Source organism: Crocodylus siamensis, chromosome 2 (assembly GCF_052110815.1).
Source record: "Crocodylus siamensis isolate JL-2025a chromosome 2, ASM5211081v1, whole genome shotgun sequence".
NCBI lineage: Eukaryota > Metazoa > Chordata > Crocodylia > Crocodylidae > Crocodylus > Crocodylus siamensis.
Window position 1 is genome coordinate 38,086,904 of NC_143396.1, and position 19,941 is coordinate 38,106,844.

General features: G+C 45.9%; 1 protein-coding gene across 1 annotated transcript in view; it reads left to right on the forward strand.

Moving 5' to 3' along the window:
- The first annotated feature begins 469 nt into the window (after positions 1-469).
- Positions 470-19,941, forward strand: part of PI4K2B (phosphatidylinositol 4-kinase type 2 beta) — a 43,403-nt gene continuing 23,931 nt past the window's right edge. Inside the window, exons 1-2 of the mRNA XM_090035716.1 lie at positions 470-806; positions 4,280-4,428. Of these exons, the coding sequence (XP_089891842.1) occupies positions 530-806; positions 4,280-4,428 (426 nt within the window). The 5' untranslated portion in view covers positions 470-529. The remainder of the gene's footprint in view (positions 807-4,279; positions 4,429-19,941) is intronic.

A 19,941-nucleotide genomic window follows, 5' to 3' on the forward strand; every position in this document is an offset into this window, starting at 1 on the left:
CAAGGCTGGAGATCAGCCTTCAGCGACTTGGGAGTCTCCTGACAACCACATTGCTGGAGCAAACACATGGGCCACAAACCCACTAGGCAGCTCACTTTGCACACTGACAGCTAAGGAAAGGTGTTTTCTAGTTTTAGATGGGGTGGGATGGGACTTTAGAGACTGCTGGGTCAGATGCTCTGATGAATGGGTCATACATAATAATATAGAATACATCACATGGCCTCATAATAGAATACTCCAGCCCTTAATTTCTATGATTAAATAAGATATTATATTATATATTAAGGGATGGAATAATATAATATAATACAATATAATGCGATGGGATAAAGACTCGGCGCCCAGCAGGCAGAGCCGGAACAGGACAAGGCGGTCCGGTGCCGTGACCTGCCTCCCCGCGCTACTGGCCCTTTAATTCAGGTGAGTGTTGGCACGGAGCCTTGGCCCCGCCCCTCAGGGGCACGCATGCGCTGTGCGGGCGCTAGGAACCTCTGGTGCCATGGGCGGGCGCTGAGCAGGGGCGCCTATGGCGGAGCGGCGCGCGGAGGAGCCAGACGACCGGCTGTTGTTCTCGGAGCCGGAGCCGGGGCCGGGGCTGGGGCCTGAGGCGCAGGACGCGGCCTCGTGGCCGGGCGCGCTGGCGGCGCCGGGCGGGGCCGTGCGGCTGCGGGACGGCGGTGGCGAGGAGGAGGACACGGGCCCCGAAGGAGAAGGCGAGGAGGAGCCGCTGCTGGGCGCGTCCCCCGCCGGCCGTAGCCGGGGCGCCGGGGCCGCCTGGGACAGGGACACGCGCTGCCCCGCAGGTATCGCCCCTGCCTCGGCCCGGGCAGCTGCTCGCAGCGGCAGCTCCTGCCTGAAGTTGCTTCATAAGGGGCCCTTGTGCCGCCGCCAGCTGCTTGGGGCTTCGCCCCTCTCGGAGCCTGTCCCCGTCCCAGCTGTCTGTGTGGACCTGCTAGGGGGCTCGCGGGCAGGCCTTCCCCCTGCTCTTCTCAGCCCCTCTGGGCGCTTGGCTGGTCCTGGCTTCTTTCACTTGGGGCCCCAGCAAGGTGCAGCAGCTAAAAAAGCCCTTTAGTTGCTGCCCCTCCTCTGTACCTGGCTGCTCCAGTTGGTCATGAGTGACCTGCTCAGGACCCCACCCAAGGTAGTTATGCCAGGACAGTGGCAAGATTAATTGTGGTTATGTGGGGAGCAGTGGTGGGTTAATTGCCACCCCTGTGACAATGCTGCCACCTCTCTTTCCCATCACTAAATTGCAAGCCATGTGGGGAGCCCCACAGACTGAATGACTTGGCTCTGTTGCTCAGGTTTGCCCTGCAGACCCATCACTGAATGAAGGTATTCTTCTCCAACGCGTCACACTTGATACTTGCTGACCCTCTGATTCCCTATAAATGGTCAATACATCTGCAACATGTACTGTTCTGCATGTTTCTATAACTCCTGTCATGAGCGTCTGAAGAACATGGTTCAGTAAGCAACGTGATGAGCCTTTGTCCTGGGTCTCTTTCCTATCTTCCCAAATGGGAAATTTGAATTTGTATGGTTTTATTGGTTTTTTCTTTAAGATGTTCGTCCTGCTCAATTTTTATGTTAGAAAGTAGGTTTAAAAAGTTCAGAACCTGAACTTAGAATGGAAGACAATGAAGTTTGTGATGGTTGCTCATTCCGTAATCTAGAGGCAACCAACCCCTCAATGCCTACACAGACCAACGTTATCCTTATGGCTTTATCCAAATCTTTATCCTTCATCCCTAAGTCCGTATCACCATATGCTGTAAGGCAGGGCTAGGAACCCCACGTAGTCTGGGCTGCAGTCTAGGGAACCACACGTAGCACAGGCTGCAGACCTGGATGTTGCTTGCTGCATTGGAATTGCTCTCCAGCTTGCCCTGCTGCACGTGCAGCGGCACTCTTCTTGCTTCCTGGCTTTGGGCGCTGATCACATGTTTTGGGGGAAGCCGGGCTCCTTCCTCCTATGTGCAGAATGAGCAACCTGGCCCCCTTGCTGTGCATGGAGCTTGGGCACCCCAGCCCCCTCTTACTGCACTGTTCCACCCCCAGTAGCAGGGAAGGGAGCCCAAAGAACCTGGCATGGCAGGAGCATCAGTGGCAGGTGTGGGGCATGGCAGGAGCATCAGTGGCAGGTGTGGGGCATGGCAGGAGCAACAGTGGCAGGTGGAGAGTAGGGTGGGAATGGCAACTGAACAGGAGCCCTGCCTTAAGAATAAGTGCTGAGGCCTTGAATCTGCTGTGTACAACTATGTAGTACACTTCCTTCCCCATCCCCCCATTCCTCATGATCACACATTGAGCACAACATATGATCATACTTAGCTCTGATTTCACTGCACAGTGTATAACAGGCAAATTCATAGTGCTCAGCTGTGTGATGTGGTGTTTATCCTGGGGGAAGGATGAGCTCAGAAAAAGGGTGAGAACTACTGAAAGGTCTCATTTCCTGTAGAAAATTGAATTCATGTTTTTTTTTCATAAAGCAGTTCAGTAATCTGTAACAGGCTTGGATGTAGTCCTGTGGATAGCTGATGTCAAGCAAAAATACTGTCATGATACTTTTTGTTCATCTCAGTTATGTTTTAAAGATATTTAAAACAAAGTTATACCCAAAGTATGATGAGGATCAGGGTACTACAACAGATGCTCTTGGAACACCCAGCGGACACTACTAGTTGGTGGTCCCTGGAGAACAGGCTGCTATTGATCCTGCCTTTTTGTTACTTCTTGATCAGTTTGCATTAGAAGACATAGATGTATTGTTTCTCTCACTCTTTAGTATCTTAAAAACCCCTAAAAACTGCTGAACCACCTAGAGGATGTTTCCTCATTAGTGGAAATGGAGGTGGGCTGTGAAATCATGAGAAGTTTTTGAGTAAAAGCTTGTTTGCACTTGGAGTTATTCAGAGACAGTTTTTCTCAATGCATCGATGCATTGAGAATTACTATTACAAAAAGGCTGCTTTTCTACAACTTTAGGTAACCACGCTTAAACTGAAACAAGGCATGCTTTAATCTGGAATAGGTGTCCACATATGGTGGTGTTTGAGATTAACCTCTTCTCCACATATGGTGGTGTTTGAGATTAACCTCTTCTAAACAACTTCTTATGCAGACAAGCCCAAATTTCTTTGCTAAATGGCTACAACCTTTTCTACACAAATAAAGTTAGTGATTTTATCTTGAATACAAAAATGTGGAAAGTTTGTCAAATACTTACGATTTGCGAGTATGTAAACAGCAATAAAATTAAAATCATGGCATTTTTTTGTGGTGCAACTTTGTACAAATATGAACAAGTTCTGTGGCCTAGCTTGTCCTACAAAATTTCTTTTGGCAGAACTCCAGTTCTGTTGTCAGTTTTGTGCATTCACACTTTCAGGCAACAGAAACCCCCTTTATGCCAACAGAACTATTTTACCGTTGCTGAGTGGAGTAAGGCTTCCACACTTAGTTCTGACAATATAGCTATTGAGTAGAACTGCATAAACTGTCAGAAGTGTGTGCAGGTGGATGTTGGTTGGTATTAGTGGCTGTTGCTAGAAGTCCTGTTAACAGAGGCAGGTAAATCTAGTCATAGCTTGTGTTAAGTAATATGCAAAGAATTTTCATGATTAGTCCATTTGAATGCTTTAAAGCTTGAATATTAACTGGAAATAATTAGGCCATTGAAGCGAGCTGCCAATTGTCTGCCTAATAAGTGATTGGTGAGGAGCATTATAGCATCTGAAATTGTGGAAGAGCTTACCAAGAATATTAAGCAAACCTGTTAAATAGGAAGTATCCTGAATAATTTTCAGTGCTTTTAAAAAATGCTTTACTTTCCACTACCTTTATGTCCATCTTTAGTCAGGTAGACAACTAGATTCATAGACATGATCAATAAAAGCTTTAGGCTTTTAGTTAACTTACGTTCTTACAGATCTGTTTTTGAAGCATATACGACTCGGGTTTTATTCTTAATATATTTCCCTGTATGTACAAGTCCTGAGCAAAGTAAACATTTTTATGATGGGCTCATATGGATTGACAGAAACTTGACTTGGCATTTCACTTTTTTTAGACACTTTCTTGAAACCAGTAAGAAAACTCCCACTGATGGAAATGGGGGTGTTGCCCATTGGCATCAAAAGGTATCACCTTTTGATCTCCAAAGAGTATTAGTGCCTTCTTCCTGCTTAACTTTTACTAGTTTTATTTTATATTTATTGTTAATGATCATTTAAATGGTTCTGTGGTACTTAGGATAATTTTTATTTTTCAGGAAGTACTGCAGAGATGAATTCATTTCTGGATGATCCAGAATTTGCTGAAATTATTTTAAGAGCAGAACAAGCTATAGAGTGTGCAGTTTTTCCGGAAAGAATCTCCCAAGGATCCAGTGGAAGTTACTTTGTGAAGGATCCAAAGGGGGTGAGTATATTATTCCCAAATCAGACAGATAATAATCAATTTACTTTATTTGGAGAAGAGGAGCAATATGAAACTACCAAAACAACAGTTTATTTAAACAGCATGATGTTTAGTTTTATTTTGGTAATTTGTGAACACTTCTGTGGGAATTGCTTTGATCAACTGTTTTGTCTCCTTGCTATGCCTAACAAGATATGGTCAACTGAAGAGCAGTCTTCTTTTAGAGCAGGGGTGGGCAATTATTTGAGCCTAAGGGCCACATGAGAGGTTTTAGTGAGCTCTTGCAGGCTGGGTCAGTGTTCTCTACCCTGCCTGCCCCTGCCCGCTTTCCCCCAAATACAACTTGCCAAAATTCCCTATGGGGCTTTGGGTGGGCAAGGAGCAGTGTTCCAGAGCAGGATGGGCAGGATCTTCTCTCTGCACACCCTGCCCTGTGTGGAGGTCAGGACAGGAGAGCTCACCCAGGCTGTGGCTGGCCTCTTTGGGGCTCCGTGTGGGGCCACGCCTTGCCTAAGGCAGGCCACAATGTATTCCTGCCCATGCCTGGCAGCCCTGGCCCGGGCCCTGGTCAGTGCAACTTCTGATGGGGCTGTTCCAGTGCAGCTGCAGCCAACCAGGTGCTGCCCTGCTCCCCTCACCTCAGCAGGGGCAAGAGTGGGAAGAAGAGTCACTGCTGGAGGTGAGGGGAACAGAGCAGCACTTGGCCCGCTGTAGCCTCAGCCTTTCCTGAAGTTGTGTGCTGACAGAGGGCTGGGACTGCAGAAGTGTAGTGGAGGCTGTCCCAGTGGGACTTGGCCTATGTAGAGTGTGCAGGAGTAGCTATGGGCCGGATCCAGTCAGTTGGTGGGCTGTATTTTGGCCACTTCTGCTTTTAGAGTAATATTTATTCATTTTCTTTGGCTTACACCAAATAAAATATATAAGGATTAATAGCATGCCCATTTTGTTAGAAAGGAAATAACAAATCCTTGCCCAAAATTTATTTTTTAAGTAACATTAGAATAACAGACACTCGGTGGGATAGCTTTTGTGACTGGAGCACTGTCATGGATGGGTGCAAACTGTTCAGGAAGGACAGACAAGGAAGAAGAGCAGGAGTTGCATTTCATGTGTGGAGAGAGAGAAGAAGGAAAAAAAAAAAAAGCTATATGACTACTCAGAGCTCCAGTATAAAACTGGAGATAGACCTGTTGAAAGTCTCTGGATTCAGGCTAGAAGGGAGAGCAACAAGGGTGATGTTGTAGTGGAGGTCTGCTATAGACCATCAGACCAGGAAGAAGTGGTGGATGAAGCTTTCTTCAGGGAGCAAGTGGAAGTTTCAAAATCACATGCCCTAGTTCTCATGGGGAGTGTCAGTCATCCTAGCATCTGCTAGGAGGTCAGTGCAGCAGAGCACAGGGAATCCAGGAAGTTTTTGGAGAGTGCTGGGGACAAGTTCCTGGTGTGGCCAACTAGGGGCTGTGCTCTTCTTGACCTGTCGCTCACAAACGGGGAAGAATTGGTGGGGAATGTAGTATAGTGGTTGGCAACTTGGGCAGCAGTGACCACAAAATGATTGAGTTTAGGATCCTGAGGAAAGGAAAGATGGAGAGTAAGGACCTTGGCCTTCAGGAAAGCAGATTTTGACTCACTCAAGGAACTCATGGGGAGGATCCCCTGGAAAGCCAAACTGAGGAGAGGAGTCTAGGAGAGCTGGCTGTACTTTAAAGAAGCCTTAGTGAGAGGGTAGGAACAAACCATCCCGATCTACAGGAAGCCTAGCAAGTATAGCAGAAGACCAGCTTGGCTTAGCAGGGAACTCTTCAGTAAACAAAATCGCAAAAAGGAAGCTTATGAGAAGTGAAAACTGGGAAAAATAAATAGAGCATTGCTCGGGCATGCAGGAATGAAGTCAGGAAGGCCAAAGTGAAATTGGAGTTGCAGCTAGCAAGGGATGTGAAGGGGAGCAAGAAGGGTTTCTGTGACTATGTTGGTAGCAAGAGGAGGATCAAGGAAAGTGTGGGTTCTTTACTGTATGAAGGTGGGGAATGTAGTGACCAATGATGCAGAAAAGGATGAAGTGCTCAATGACTTTGCCTCAGTCTTTACAGGAAAGGTCAGCTCCCAGACTACTGCACCAGGCAGTGTAGTGTGGGGAGGTGGTGAGCAGCTGACAGTCAGGAAAGAACAGGTTATTGACTTTAGAAAAGCTGGACATACACAAGTCCATGGGATGCACCTGAGGGTGCAGAGGTGAGTGAGGTGCTTAGTTGGCCGATGTGATTGCAGAGCCATAGGGTCATCATTTTTGAAACTCATGGTGATCAGGATAGGTCCTGGATGACTGGAAAAAGGCAAGCATAGTGCCCATATTTAAGAAAGGGAAAAAGGAGGTTCCAGGGAACTACAGACCAGTCAGCCTTACCTCAGTCCCTGGAAAAATCATGGAACAGATCCCCAAAGAATCCATTTCTGAGCACTTGGAGAAGAAGATGATTAGGAACAGTCAACATAGATTCACCAAGGGCAAGTCATGCCTAACTAACCTCATTGCCTTCTATGATGAGGTGACTGGCTCTGTGGATGTGGGGAGACCAGTGGATGTGATGTACATTGATTTTTTTGCAAGGCTTTTGATATGGTCTCCCAACAACTTTCTCACAGGCAAGCTAAGGAAGTATGGGCTGAATAAATGGACTGTAAGGTGGACAGAAAACTGGCTGGAGCATCGGGTTCAGGGTAGTAATTGATACTGGTTGCCAGCTAGACATCAAGCCATTAAGTGGAGTGCCCCAGGGGTTGGTTCTGGGGCTGGTTTTGTTCAATGTCTTAATCAACAACCTGGAAGATGGCACAGAGTGCATCCTCAGCAAGTTTGCAGATGACACCAAGCTGGGGGAGTAGTAGATGCACTGGAGGGTCGGGCTAGGATTCAGAGTGACCTAGACAAATTGGAGGATTGGGCCAAAAGAAATGTCATGAGGTTCAACAAGGGCAAGTGCAAAGTCCTGCACTTAGGACAGAACAATCCCATGCACCAGTACAGTCAGCTGGGGGCTGACTGGCTTCGCAACAGTTCTGCAGAAAAGGGCCAGGGGATTATGACAGACAATAAGCTGAATAGATGAGCCAGCAGTGTGCCCTTGTTGCCGAAAAGGCTAACGATGTACTGGGCTGCATTGGTAGGAGTGTTGGCAGTGGATTCATGGAAGTGATTATTCCCCTCTATTCAGCACCAGTGAGGCCACATCTGGAGTACCGTGTTCAATTTTGCACCCCCCCCCCCAAGGATGTGGACAAATTGGAGAGGGTCCAACAAAAGTGATGAAGGGGCTGGAGGATGTGATTTCTAAGGAAAGACCGAGGAAACTGGGCTTACTTCTAGAGAAGAGGAGACTGAGATGGGGATTTAATAGTAGCCTTCAACTACCTGAAGCAGGGTTTGAAAGAGGATGGAGCCTAGACTGTTCTCATTGGTGGCAGGTGACAGAACAAGGGACAATGATCTCAAGTTGTAGCAAGGTAAGTTTAGGCTAGATATTAGGAAGAACTAGGAGGGTAGTAAAACACTGGAACAGGTTACCCAGAGAGGTTGTGGAATCTTCATCCTTGGAGGTTTTTAAGACCCGGATAAACAAAGCTTTAGTTGGGATGATCTAGTTGGGCATGGTTCTGCTTTGACCATTGAGTTAGACTATATGACCTCCTGGGGTCCCTTCCAACCCTAGTTTTCTGAGATTCTACACAACTATAGTATTGGGAGGGACTGCAGGGGTCATCTAGTCCAATTCCCTGTACAAATTAAAAATTGGCTGTTGTTAAGCCATCCCATGCACATGCTTATTCAGTTTCTTCTTAAAAACTACAATGAAGAAGATTTGCACCTTTCCTGAGCAGCTGGTTCTCATAGTAAGGAAGTTTATTCTGAGAGTTAATCTAAATATGTTTTGCTGGAGTTTAAACTCTTTGCTTTGCATCCTGTGCAGCCAGAGAGAAGTTGTTTTTCCTGTTTTACATGTTAGCACTTAATATATTTGAAAACTTTCATTATGCTCCTGTCTTAATCTCCCTTCTTCCAAACTAAATATACCTCCTGGCTATAGCACTGCACTTTGTCTACCTTACCTTGTACAGCATGTGTATCTGAATTCCCCCTCCCAGTTTTATTCTTTTTCATATGCAGAGTCCAGAACTACTGGGAGGAGTTGTGGAATCTCCATCCCTGGAAACTTGCAAGAGCTGGTTAGACAGACACTTAACTGGGATGATTTAGATGGGTGACACTTGGGATGGTTTAGCCAGGGATGATCCTACCTTGATCAGGGACTGAATTAGATGACTTTGAGGTCCCTTCCAGCCCTACTTTCCTCTTATCCTCTGACTAGGGGTATACTTAATTCATGCTTGTGACTTCTTTTTTTTTTTTTTCTACGGTCCCTGAAAAGCTGGAGCCCCATTGTTTGGGGGTGAGGGGGAGAGTGGCAAAGGCTTTGGAGAGAAGAAAGAGGATTTGCAAACAAGCTGCCAGCAGCCTTAATGCAGGGAGGAGGAGAGGGAGAAAGCAATTGTCCTTTCCTGGAGGGCTTTAAGTGAGCAGTGAGGGTGAACATTAGATGTTTACTTTCTTTGCAGTTCAAGTAATCATCTGGCAGCTAGAAGCTGGTGTTACTTACATGCTTCCTGGTCTGGCTGCTGCCCCTTTCTTAGCACCTGGTTTGTTCCCACATGCTTCACTAGGGGTTTATGAACTCTGGATGACCTGACTGCTCTTTAAAAGTGGTTCTGGTGTTCTAGTGGCCCTGTAAATACCTTGTAAATGTATTGTTAATAGATGCCAAGTTTACCATTGTTCTGTGTAAATATGCTTTACAGTGCTTTTTAAGTCTCCTGGTTTACTTTTAAATCACTGTTGTTTTGTGCTTTGTGTTTCCTAAATATTTTGCTGGTTCTATGTGTTCTTGTGTCCCTGTATCCCTATCATAGAAGTAGGCAGAGATTTTTCAAAAATCTGGTTTTTGTAGCCCTGCAATCTGTTTCTTGCAGGTTAGAGCTTTAATTGAGCAATTAGCCTGAACAATAGGAGGTAATTACTTGAATTGAAAAGAGAGTTAACATGGGGTTGAGCCTGTATTAATTACATGTTAATTACATGCTTCCCCATCTCAGCCTGTCTCTCTCTCAGCAAAGGGTGGGTTTTCCTTCCCAGCAGAGGGTGGGGGAAGCCATAAAAAATCACCATTGCTGTGAAGGGGCAATGAAAAAAGCAGGTGGCCCTGTGAATTGAGTACATCCATACCTATGATAGCATGCACATGTATGCAGTGTATTCTCATGTAGCATAGCTCCCAAGTAAGATATTCATTTTTTTTCTTCTCAACATTTGGCCTTCCAAGACCAGATATTTCCAGAGCCGTGGCTGACTGTAACATGGGTCGGCAGTGTGGGGAAGCAGTCAGGTAGGCCAACCGTACCTTGTCAGGCATCCACAGATGCATCTCGAGCAGGTCCAAAGAGGTGATCCTCCCCCTCTATGCGGCACTGGTCAGGCCGCGGCTGGAGTACCGCATCCAGTTCTGGGCCCCACGCTTCAAGAGGGATATGGACAACATGGAGAGGGTCCAGAGGAAGGCCACTCATGATCAGGGGACGGCAGGGCAGGCCCTATGAGGAGAGGGTATGGGATCTGAACCTGTTCAGCCCCCGCAAGAGAAGGCTGAGGGGGGGATCTAGTGGCGTGTTACAAACTAGTCAGGGGGGATCAGCAGGCATTGGGCAAGTCCCTGTTTCCCTGAGCACTACCAGGAGTGACCAGGAATAATGGTCACAAGCTGGTAGAGGGTGGATTTAGGCTAGATATCAGGAGGCGCACTACTTCACGGTCAGGGCAGCTAGGATCTGGAACCAACTTCCAAGAGAAGTGGTGCTGGCTCCTACCTGGGGGTCTTTAAGAGGAGGTTAGATTAACACCTTGCTGGGGTCGTTTGACCCCAGTAATCTTTCCTGCCACGGCAGGGCATCGGACTAGATGATCTACTCAGGTCCCTTCTGACCCTAGAAACTATGAAACTATAGAATAAGTCCTTTTGGAACTGTACTGTCCAGGAAGTGTATTCCAGGAGATGACCTGGGTGTGTCAACAGGAGCTTCCTAGAATGATGGGACAGCAACAAGGCTGGGTCCAGATCCTTGTAAAGGCAGTAGCAAAACTGTTACTTCTTTCCTGTAACTAGTTCTTTGTATAAGTTCCTGCAAATCAGGTGTGGCCAACCTGGGGCATTGGTACCACAAGTGGCACATGTAGCCTCTGTGTGGCCTCTCCAGATCAGGGAGGGGACTGGCAGCACAGTAGCAGGTAAGACAGGGAGCAGAAAGCAAAGCAACAGATAGGGCAGGGAGTACTGGAAAGGAAGAGCAGGCAGGAAGCACAGGGCTTGGAGCAGAAAATAGAACAGAAGATCAGGTAGGGGTAGGATTGGAGTAACACTTTCCAGCTTAAGAAATGCACTGTGATTTTTGGAGGGTTGTTTGTGGTGGGGGGGAATGTGTGCAGAATATGTTATTTTAAATTATCCAACTTGGCCTACTCAACTTTCTGATGAAGAAGTCTTTCTTTTTCAATGTCTTTTCAAATAAGTTACTGTTCTAGTTCTAGTATTCTGAGTTTTGTGGGAAAGGCAAAGAGCAGTAATAACCACTACCAAAAACCCTTGAACCAAAATCAAAAGCCCTTGAATCCCTCTTAAGCAAGTACAGAAATCCAAAGAATTTTGGAAGGTTTCAGAGTATTTACTGGGCTTCCTATGACCACTAGGTTCTCAGCCAGAGCTAGCTTTAGGAATTTGTTAATCCCAAAAATCCCTGATTGCATTGCATTGCCAAATACTTTACAGTGTGGCTACAGTATTGGGCTTTCAGTATACCTTCCAACATTGCTACATCCCGAGAAATATAGTTTGTATGTGTTCATGTGGGGATTGGCATTAAAAAGCCATTTAATTAATAACTGCTATATTACACAATGTTAAAACTGATGCAGATTTCTTTGAGCTATGTGCTTTCAGTGAGATTTATTTTTGTATTGTTGAATGTGGTAGATCAATTGAGCATGAAGCTATGTTGACGGATCTATCCTAAATCCAGATTTACCAGGACTTCAGATTAGTGAGAATATAATTCATAGATTGTAGAGTTGGACGGGACCACAAAGGATCATCGTGTCCAACCCCCTGCCCCTGGCAGGAAAGAGGACTGAGATCAGATGACCCCAGCTGGGTGACTGTCTAGCCTCCTCTTGAAGACCTCCGAGTTAGGTGATAGTACCACCTCTCTTGGAAGCCCATTCTAGATTCTGGCCACCCTTACTGTAAAAAATTTCTTCCTAATGTCTAACCTGAATCTACTCTCCACTAGTTTGCACCCATTATTCCTACTTACTCCTAGGGATGCTTTGGTAAATACCACATCTCCAATTCCTTGTTGTCCTCCCTTGATAAACTTTCAGGCGGCTACAAGGTTTCCCCTCAGATGTCTCTTGTGAAGGCTGAAGAGATCCAGATCCCTCAACCTTCCCTCGTAGGGTCTTTCATGGAGTCTACTAATCATGTGAGTGGCCCTCCTCTGAACCCTTCCCAGATTCTCTATGTCCCTCTTGAAGTGCGGTACCCAAAACTGAACACAGTACTCCAACTGCGACCTGACCAATACCACGTAGAGGGGGAGCATCGCTTCTCTCTATCTGTTGGTCATGCATCTGCTAATGCATGACAAGGTGCGATTGGCTTTGTTACTCTGCTGGCTCGTGTTCATCTTGGAGTTAGCTATGACTCCAAGATCCCTCTCAGTTGCTGAGGTGGAGTACCTTACGTTTATCTTTGTTGAATTGTATCCTATTTCATTCTGCCCATTGATCCAACCTGTCCAGATCAGCCTGTATCTGCTCCCTGCCCTCTGGTGTTTTAACTTTGCCCCATAACTTGGTATCATCTGCGAACTTGGAGAGGGTGCTCTCCACATCCTTGTGCAAATCATTGATGAAGATATTGAATAACACCGGTCCAAGGACCAAAGCCTGCGGGACCCCACTCCCCACCTCCTTCCAGGCTGAGAATGACCTGTCCACTACCGCCATCTGGATGCAGTCCCTAAGCCAGCTGGCCACCCACATGACTGTGTAAGCATCCACTCCACAGCCTGCTAGCTTCCCTATTAGAATAGGATGCGAACCTGTGTCAGAGGCCTTCTTAAAATCCAGGTAGATGACATCAGCCTCAGCTCCTGTGTCAAGGCAGTGTGTGACCTGGTCATATAAGCCTATAAAGTTCATCAGACAGGTTCTACATGTGATGATCCCATGCTGGTTTCCTTTCAGTATAATTTCCCCTGCTGGGCCTTCACAAATGTGCTCTTTGATTTTTTTTCCAGTATTTTCCCAAGGCTAGAATACTGAGTGGCCTAAAGTTACCTGGCTCATCCCTTCTCCCCTTCTTAAAAATGGGCACCACATTGGCTCTTTTCCAGTCCTTAGATCTGCCCGGAGCACCATGAGTACTCAAAGAGCTGTGCTGGTGGCTCAGCTATGACACTGGCCAATTCCTTCAGCACCCGTGGATGGAAGTCATCTGGGCTGGCTGACTTGTACCCATCCAGCCCTTCCAAGTGCTCCTTTAAGTAAGTCAGCACTAACCTTTGGTGGTCTGGTGCCTTTTGGACATCTATCTGTGTTTCATAGATTTCATAGACATTAGGGCTGGAAGGGACCTCGGGAGATCATCGAGTCCAGCCCCCTGCCCAAAGGGCAGGAAGTCAGCTGGGGTCATAGGATCCCAGCAAGATAAGCATCCAATTTACTCTTGAAGGTGTTCAGTGTAGGTGCTTGAACCACCTCCGCTGGCAGACTGTTCCAGACCTTGGGGGCTCGGACAGTAAAGAAATTCTTCCTTATGTCCAGCCTGAAACCAGCCTGAAACGGTCTTGTAGGAGTTTGTGACCGTTCGACCTCGTCATCCCTTGGGGCGCTCTGGTGAACAAATGTTCCCCCAGATCCTGGTGGTCACCCCTGATAAACTTATAGGTGGCCATCAGATCACCCCTGAGCCTATGCTTTTCCAGGCTAAAGAGTCCCATGGCTCTCAGCCTGTCATCGTAAGATCTGTTTTCCTGACCTCTGATCATGCACGTGGCTCTCCTCTGGACTCTCTCAAGCTTCTCCACATCCTTTTTGAATTGTGTTCAAGGTGGGGGAATTGTCTTGGTCAGTACTTAGGAATACTGAAGCAAAGAACTCATTGAAGAGCTCTGCATTTTTCCTTGTGTTGACCACCAGCTGTTCTGATTTGTCATGCAGGGGCCCTATGTTACTCTGCACCTTCCATTTGCTCACTATGTATCTGTAGAATGACTTTTTATTGTCTGTAATTGTTGTAGCCAGTCTTGCCTTGGCCTGCCTAACTGATTCCCTGCCATAGCACGCCAGGGAGGTGTATTCCTTCTTGGTGGCTGCCCCCTGCTTCCACTGCCTATAAATCTCTTCCTTTGCCCCCATTCTTTTCTGGAGTTCTCTGTTCAGCCACGGGGGCTTTTTTTTATCCTCTTACCCCCTTTCCTGCATAAGGGGATAGACTCCTTTTGTGCCCCAAGGATCACTCCCTTGAGAAATCTCCATCCCTCTTGGACCCCCATTTGCTCGATGCTCTGGAGTTTCATCACCTCATTAACTAGCCTTCTAAGTTTATTGAAGTTGGCCCTTCTGAAGTCTAACACTTTAGCCTCATTGGATATTTTCCCACCCTTTGCTGGATAGTGAACTCTACCACAGTGTAGTGATGGTCACTGTCTCCCAGGATAATGTGTACTCACAGGTTCCCCATGAGACCATCATGCATGTCAACTTTTTTTATTTTTGTCTGCATGGCATTTTCTGATGGAAATAGATTTTTTGTTTTCACACTTTGAAGATAGTTGCTGTATCTGCTCCCTGTTGGAAAGACCCAGTGAAAGTCCTTTCTGTAGATGTTTTTTTTTCCCTTGGGTACCTAGAAATGCTGTTTGGCTTGATGTGGAGATAAAGGAGGGAGTGGTGGTTAACCTTGGTGCTATTTCTTCTGTAGACAATGTGCTTTATTATGATTATTTTCATTTCAGTATTTATAGTTGTTTTGAATTTATAGTGGTTTTTAATCCACATGGTAGAGAGATGATATACCCTGTTTTGCTGTTTAGAATAGCCACTGTACAACAGGTTTTTATAAAGTTACTATTTTTACATGGTTCCTGTGTATGAATTGTATATATCAAATTTGAGGCAAAATGAAAGAACAAACTGTAGTGTACATTGAGGATATTATTTCTGCCAGGCACCTTGACTTTTAAATTCATGATTCCAGTAGTGATTTTTTTTTTTTAATTGATAGGCTGGAAGCATTCATTTACATTTATTTTAATCTATTTTTATTTATGCTATTCCTCTTAGTACAGCCTCAAAGTCTTTGTACAGTTTTCTTTGCAGCATCTTTTAGGGAAGACTTCTATTTTCTATTTCATTGTTACAAGTCAGGATATTTTATTTAACTCAGTATCTAAGGTCAGAGTTCTTTTTCCTTTTCTCTACACCCTCCCTCCTCCCAGATGCTCTCAAATCCAGTTTCAAACAAGCAGCGGGCTGTTACACAACCCCACATCAGTCTGGTTTGGTGAGTTGCTTTCTCCCTCTTCCCTACAGGTAGGGTGAATAAATCTTCTTGTGTTGGGAAAGAAGCAATCAGATAAGTGTTCATTTTCTTGTTTTGTGCTTTCCAAGTGTTTTAGCTTGTTGGAGTTGCATCATAGTCTTGTAATGTGTTGCCAGGAAAGTCGTCTTCCTTTACTATTGGTAAGCTGAAAGTATTTGTTTTACTTTCTTTGCGTTGCCGGAAGTGAAACTGTAAGGCACTGTGTTAAAATTGCCATCATGCTTTTTCAGTAGATCATGTCTGTGCTAAAATACTTAATGGGTAGGTAATGGTAGTGATATACAAGCCAAATCTGATTGTAGAACTGGGGGGAAATTGCTGGAAAACTATCTCTAACGTAACTTACTGTTATGAATGAAAAAGTACTTGGATTGCTGTTTAAAATATTTTTATGAAACTCCTATGCATTGGGCATTGTATTATACAGAACAGATAAAGATACCCTGATTCTGAACTTTCGGTTTTCTGGAGCTTTAGAAGAGTTAGGAGCCCATAATCGGTAGGTAATTTGTGAAGTCAGGAGAACCACTGTGGAGAGTGACATGGTTAGCAGACTGCAAACATTAAGCTGCAGATCCAACCTGAAGAATTCTGTAAAATTGATCAACCCTGGAGAATTCTGTAAAATTGAGCAACACTGGTGATTTGCTCAGACTTTGGCAGACAAGGTTCTTTGGGTAGATATGATGCCTTTTATTAGACCAACTAAATAGTAGGAAAAAATGTTCTTTGCAAGGTTTCAGGCACAAACACCCAGAGAGATGTGACTGAGGCTAGAGTTGTTGTTGTGGCATGTGGTACTTTTGACATGTAGGCTGATAGCGTACCCTGTGGATAGCATGCATTTTAATACCATTTTGACTATAATCTAATCTTAATTTCATAGTTCACTACCCGTCATCAGTGCATCTTCATTTCACACTTAAGTTAAAGCATGATTTCTCAGAAAAGTACAAAAAAGCGAAGAACTTTTGAACTTGGCTGGTGTGAAGCCATGGGTAAGAAAGTAAATCCTTTGTATTGCATAGTCCAAGAAGCCCCTGTTAATAGGTGGAAAGAGAATGATCCAATGGTTCTCAATCTTGTTAGACTCCAGGCCCCTCCTAGAAGCTGGCGTTTTCTTTTTTGTTCACTTCTTGACTGCAGAAACTTATAACAAAGTAGTCCTGTTGCAGAGAACTTGGACCACAGGAGGTCAGAATGTTTTTGACACTGGATTGCTGATTGGCATCTTGGGGTTTATCTTGTGAATCATGGGTAGGTGTTCATACACTAGTGTTCATGTTTTGTGACACTTCACAGCACCTTTTAGGGAATCTCAGAGTACACTAACTGAGAATCACCGAGATAATCCTCAAACCATCTTTCCCTAGAGTTTAACAGTAACTTTCCAAAGATCAGTGAAGAAGTGTCTTAAGCTGGTTTGTAGGCCAAAGATATTTCTTCAGTAACTTAAATTTAGATATCCTCTGTGTGCTATCCAGAGGAAGGAAACTATAATATTTAGTTGGTTTAATAAAATATATCACATTTTACCCAAAGAACCTTGTCTATCTATGTCCTTAGACAACATGGCTACAACCAAAACACCCAAGATAGTGTTTATGTGGTATTCTTGTACCTTCCCCCCCATCCCCGGTTCTGTGCTGCTTGTCAGTTTTCTACTGCCCTGTTTCTGTTTGGGTCATCTGGATGGTCTTATTTGTCACTTTAAAAAAAATAAATGGCAAAGATGAATTTGGTAGACTGTGTTCAGCTGTTTCCCTTGTATGGGTAGAACTCCCAAATGTAGCGCCACTGTCTGGAGATATGAGAGACATCTGTTTTCTAGATCATCAAAAAATGTTCCAAGCTGTTGCTGCTAGATTGATAATGTTAGTTGACCTGTTTATATTCTCTTCAAGTCTAGTATTTTTTTAGGTTTTTGTTTTTTCTTACTGTAAAGCTAGTAATTCCAGTTTTCAAAACAAATCAATGCAATATACATTTTGTTGCAACAGTAATATATTTATACAGACTTGCAACCTAAGTATTTCAGCATTATACATTCACAATGAAAAGCATGAGAGGAATAAGCACATATCAAATAAGTAGTGGTCCTCTAGTTCTCCTAGTCAACAAGTGCTGCCTTTTTGTTTCATCTCAAGTATTTTAACAAATTGTTTTGGCTTTGTCCATGCTAAAAGTTCAATTGGTTACAAAAATAGATTTGACAGTCATGTGATTCAAAGTGAATGTTATTTGAGTTTGTATCATAACTGTAGCTGGCTTGCTAAAATCTGTATTTATCAGGTTTCAGTTACTTTGGGGAGACTGAGGCTATTGCATGTACTACCACAGTAGTGGGGCAACATTTTTGGGAGGCATGTCACTGTTAGCTCCATGCCCTCCCTTTGGACCTCCTTCTGCCTGATCAGCTGCCATGCTTTCTGTTTCCTGCCCTGTGCTCCCTGCCCAATCTGCTGTTCTGTTTTCTGCTCCCAGTGCTATCTGCCACTGCTGCTTGCTCCCTCCTTGGTCTGCTGCGTGGCATATGCAGAGGCTACCTGTGCCACAGGGTATATGCATGTGCACAAATTTGTCGGCCAGTCCTGTACTACTTCAGCAGAGTGTACACATGTAGCAATAGAATCAATGAGTCAGAAGGGACCTAGACACATCATTGAGTCTGACCCTCTACCATGGTCAGGAAGGAGCACTGGGGGTGGGAGGGGTCATAAGACCCCAGCCAGGTGCCTGTTCAGTCTCCTCTTGAAGATTTCCAGGGAAGGTGAGAGCACCACCTCTCTGGGAAGACTATTCCAGGCTCTGGCCACCCTTACAGTGAAGTTTAGGTTCAGGTTAGATATTAGGAAGTAGTTCTTCCTAATATCTAACCTAAACCTATCCTCCCTCAGCTTGTGGCCATTGTTCCTAGTGACTCCAAGGGGGACCCTGGTGAACAGACTTTCCCCGAGTCCCTGCTGCTGGCCCCTGACAAGGTTGTAGGCAGCCACAAGATTTCCCTCCCCCCGCCCCCAGTCTGCTTTTGTGGAGACTGAAGAGATTCAGGTCCCTCAGCCTCTCCTCATAGGGCTGGCCACGGAGGCCCCCAACCATACAAGTGGCCCTCCTCTGGACCCTCTCCAGGTTCTCCACGTCCCTCTTGAAGTGCGGCACCCAGAACTGGACACAGTACTCCAGCTGCGCCTTATAGAGGGGGAGCAAGACCTCTCTCTACCTGTTAGTGATGCCCCTGTTGATGCATGAAAGGGTACGGTTGGCTCTCCGTATTGCTTTGTCGCATTGGAGACTCATATTCATCCTGGAGTCGATTATGACTCCAAGTTCCCTCTCTGCCTCTGTGCTGCTGAGAGGGTCGGCCCCTAACCTATAACCATAATGCTGGTTCCCTCTCCCCAGGTGCAGCACTCTGCACTTGTCCTTGTTGAACCGCATCCTGTTCAGATCTGCCCACTTCTTAACCTATCCAGGTCTGCCTGGATGCGGTCCCTGCCTGCCGGTGTATTCACTTTACCCCACAGCTTGGTGTCATCAGTGAACTTGAACAGGGTACTCTCCACACCCTCATCCAGGTCACTAATGAAGATGTTGAACAGCACCAGCCCAAGGACCGAGTCTGTGGGGACTCTGCTGCCTACACCCTTCCAGGTTGACATCAACCTGTCCACCACCCTCTGGGTGCACCCCTGGAGCCAGTTTGCCACCCATGTGACTGTGCATTCATCAATGCCCCAGTCCCTCAGCTTGCCCACCAGAATTGGGTGGGACACTGTGTTGGAGGCCTTCTGGAAGTTTAAGAAGATGACATCGACTTCCTCCTTCACATCTAAGCTCTTTGTTACCTGGTCATAGAAAGAGACCAGGTTAGTCAGGCAGGATCGGCCTGGCACGAACCCATGTTGGTTACCCCTCAACATCACTTCCCCTGCAGGGCTCTCACAAATGTGGCCCTTGATCATTTTTTCAAAGACCTTCCCCAGGATAGAAGTGAGACTGACTGGCCTGTAGTTGCCAGGCTCTTCCTTCCTCCCCTTCTTGAAAATAGGGACCACATTGGCCCTTTTCCAGTCCTCAGGGACTTGGCCCAAGCACCAGGAGTCCTCGAACAGCCATGCCAGTGGCTCTGCAATGACACCAGCCAATCCCCTCAGCACCCATGGATGAAGGTCATCTGGGCCTGCCAACTTGGATACATCTAAGCCCTCCAAGTAATCCTTAACTAGGTCTGAACTAACATTCGGGGGACTTGCATCCTTCCTGGGCCTCTCTACGCTATCACCCGAGAGCACCCTGTTGTCAGCAGACAGGAACACGGAGGCAAAGAACTTGTTGAAGAGTTCTGCCTTCTCTCGTGTGTCCATTACCAACTGCCCTGCCTTGCCCCGTAAGGGTCCAATGTTACCCCAAGACTTCTTCTTGCTGCCTATATACTTGAAGAAGGGCTTTTTGTTATCCTTAATCCCAGAAACTAATCTAAGCTCCAGTGCTGCTTTAGCCTCCCTTACCAAATTCCTACAAGCTTGGGTCAGGAAGGTATACTCCTCCTTTGTCCCTGCCCCCTGCTTCCACCACCAGTATGCTTTTTTCTTTGCCCTCAGGCCAGCCTGGATATCCATGCTCAGCCATGGAGGTTTCTTGGGCCCTTTTCCCACCTTCCTGTGCAGTGGAATTGTGTCCTGCTGTGCCCCAAGGACACACCTTGAGGAAGGACCACCTTTCCTGGACACCCATAGTAGCTATACCCTGGGCTCCGAGTGCTTCCTTGACTACTGCCCTGAGCACATCCAAGTTGGCTTTCCTAAAG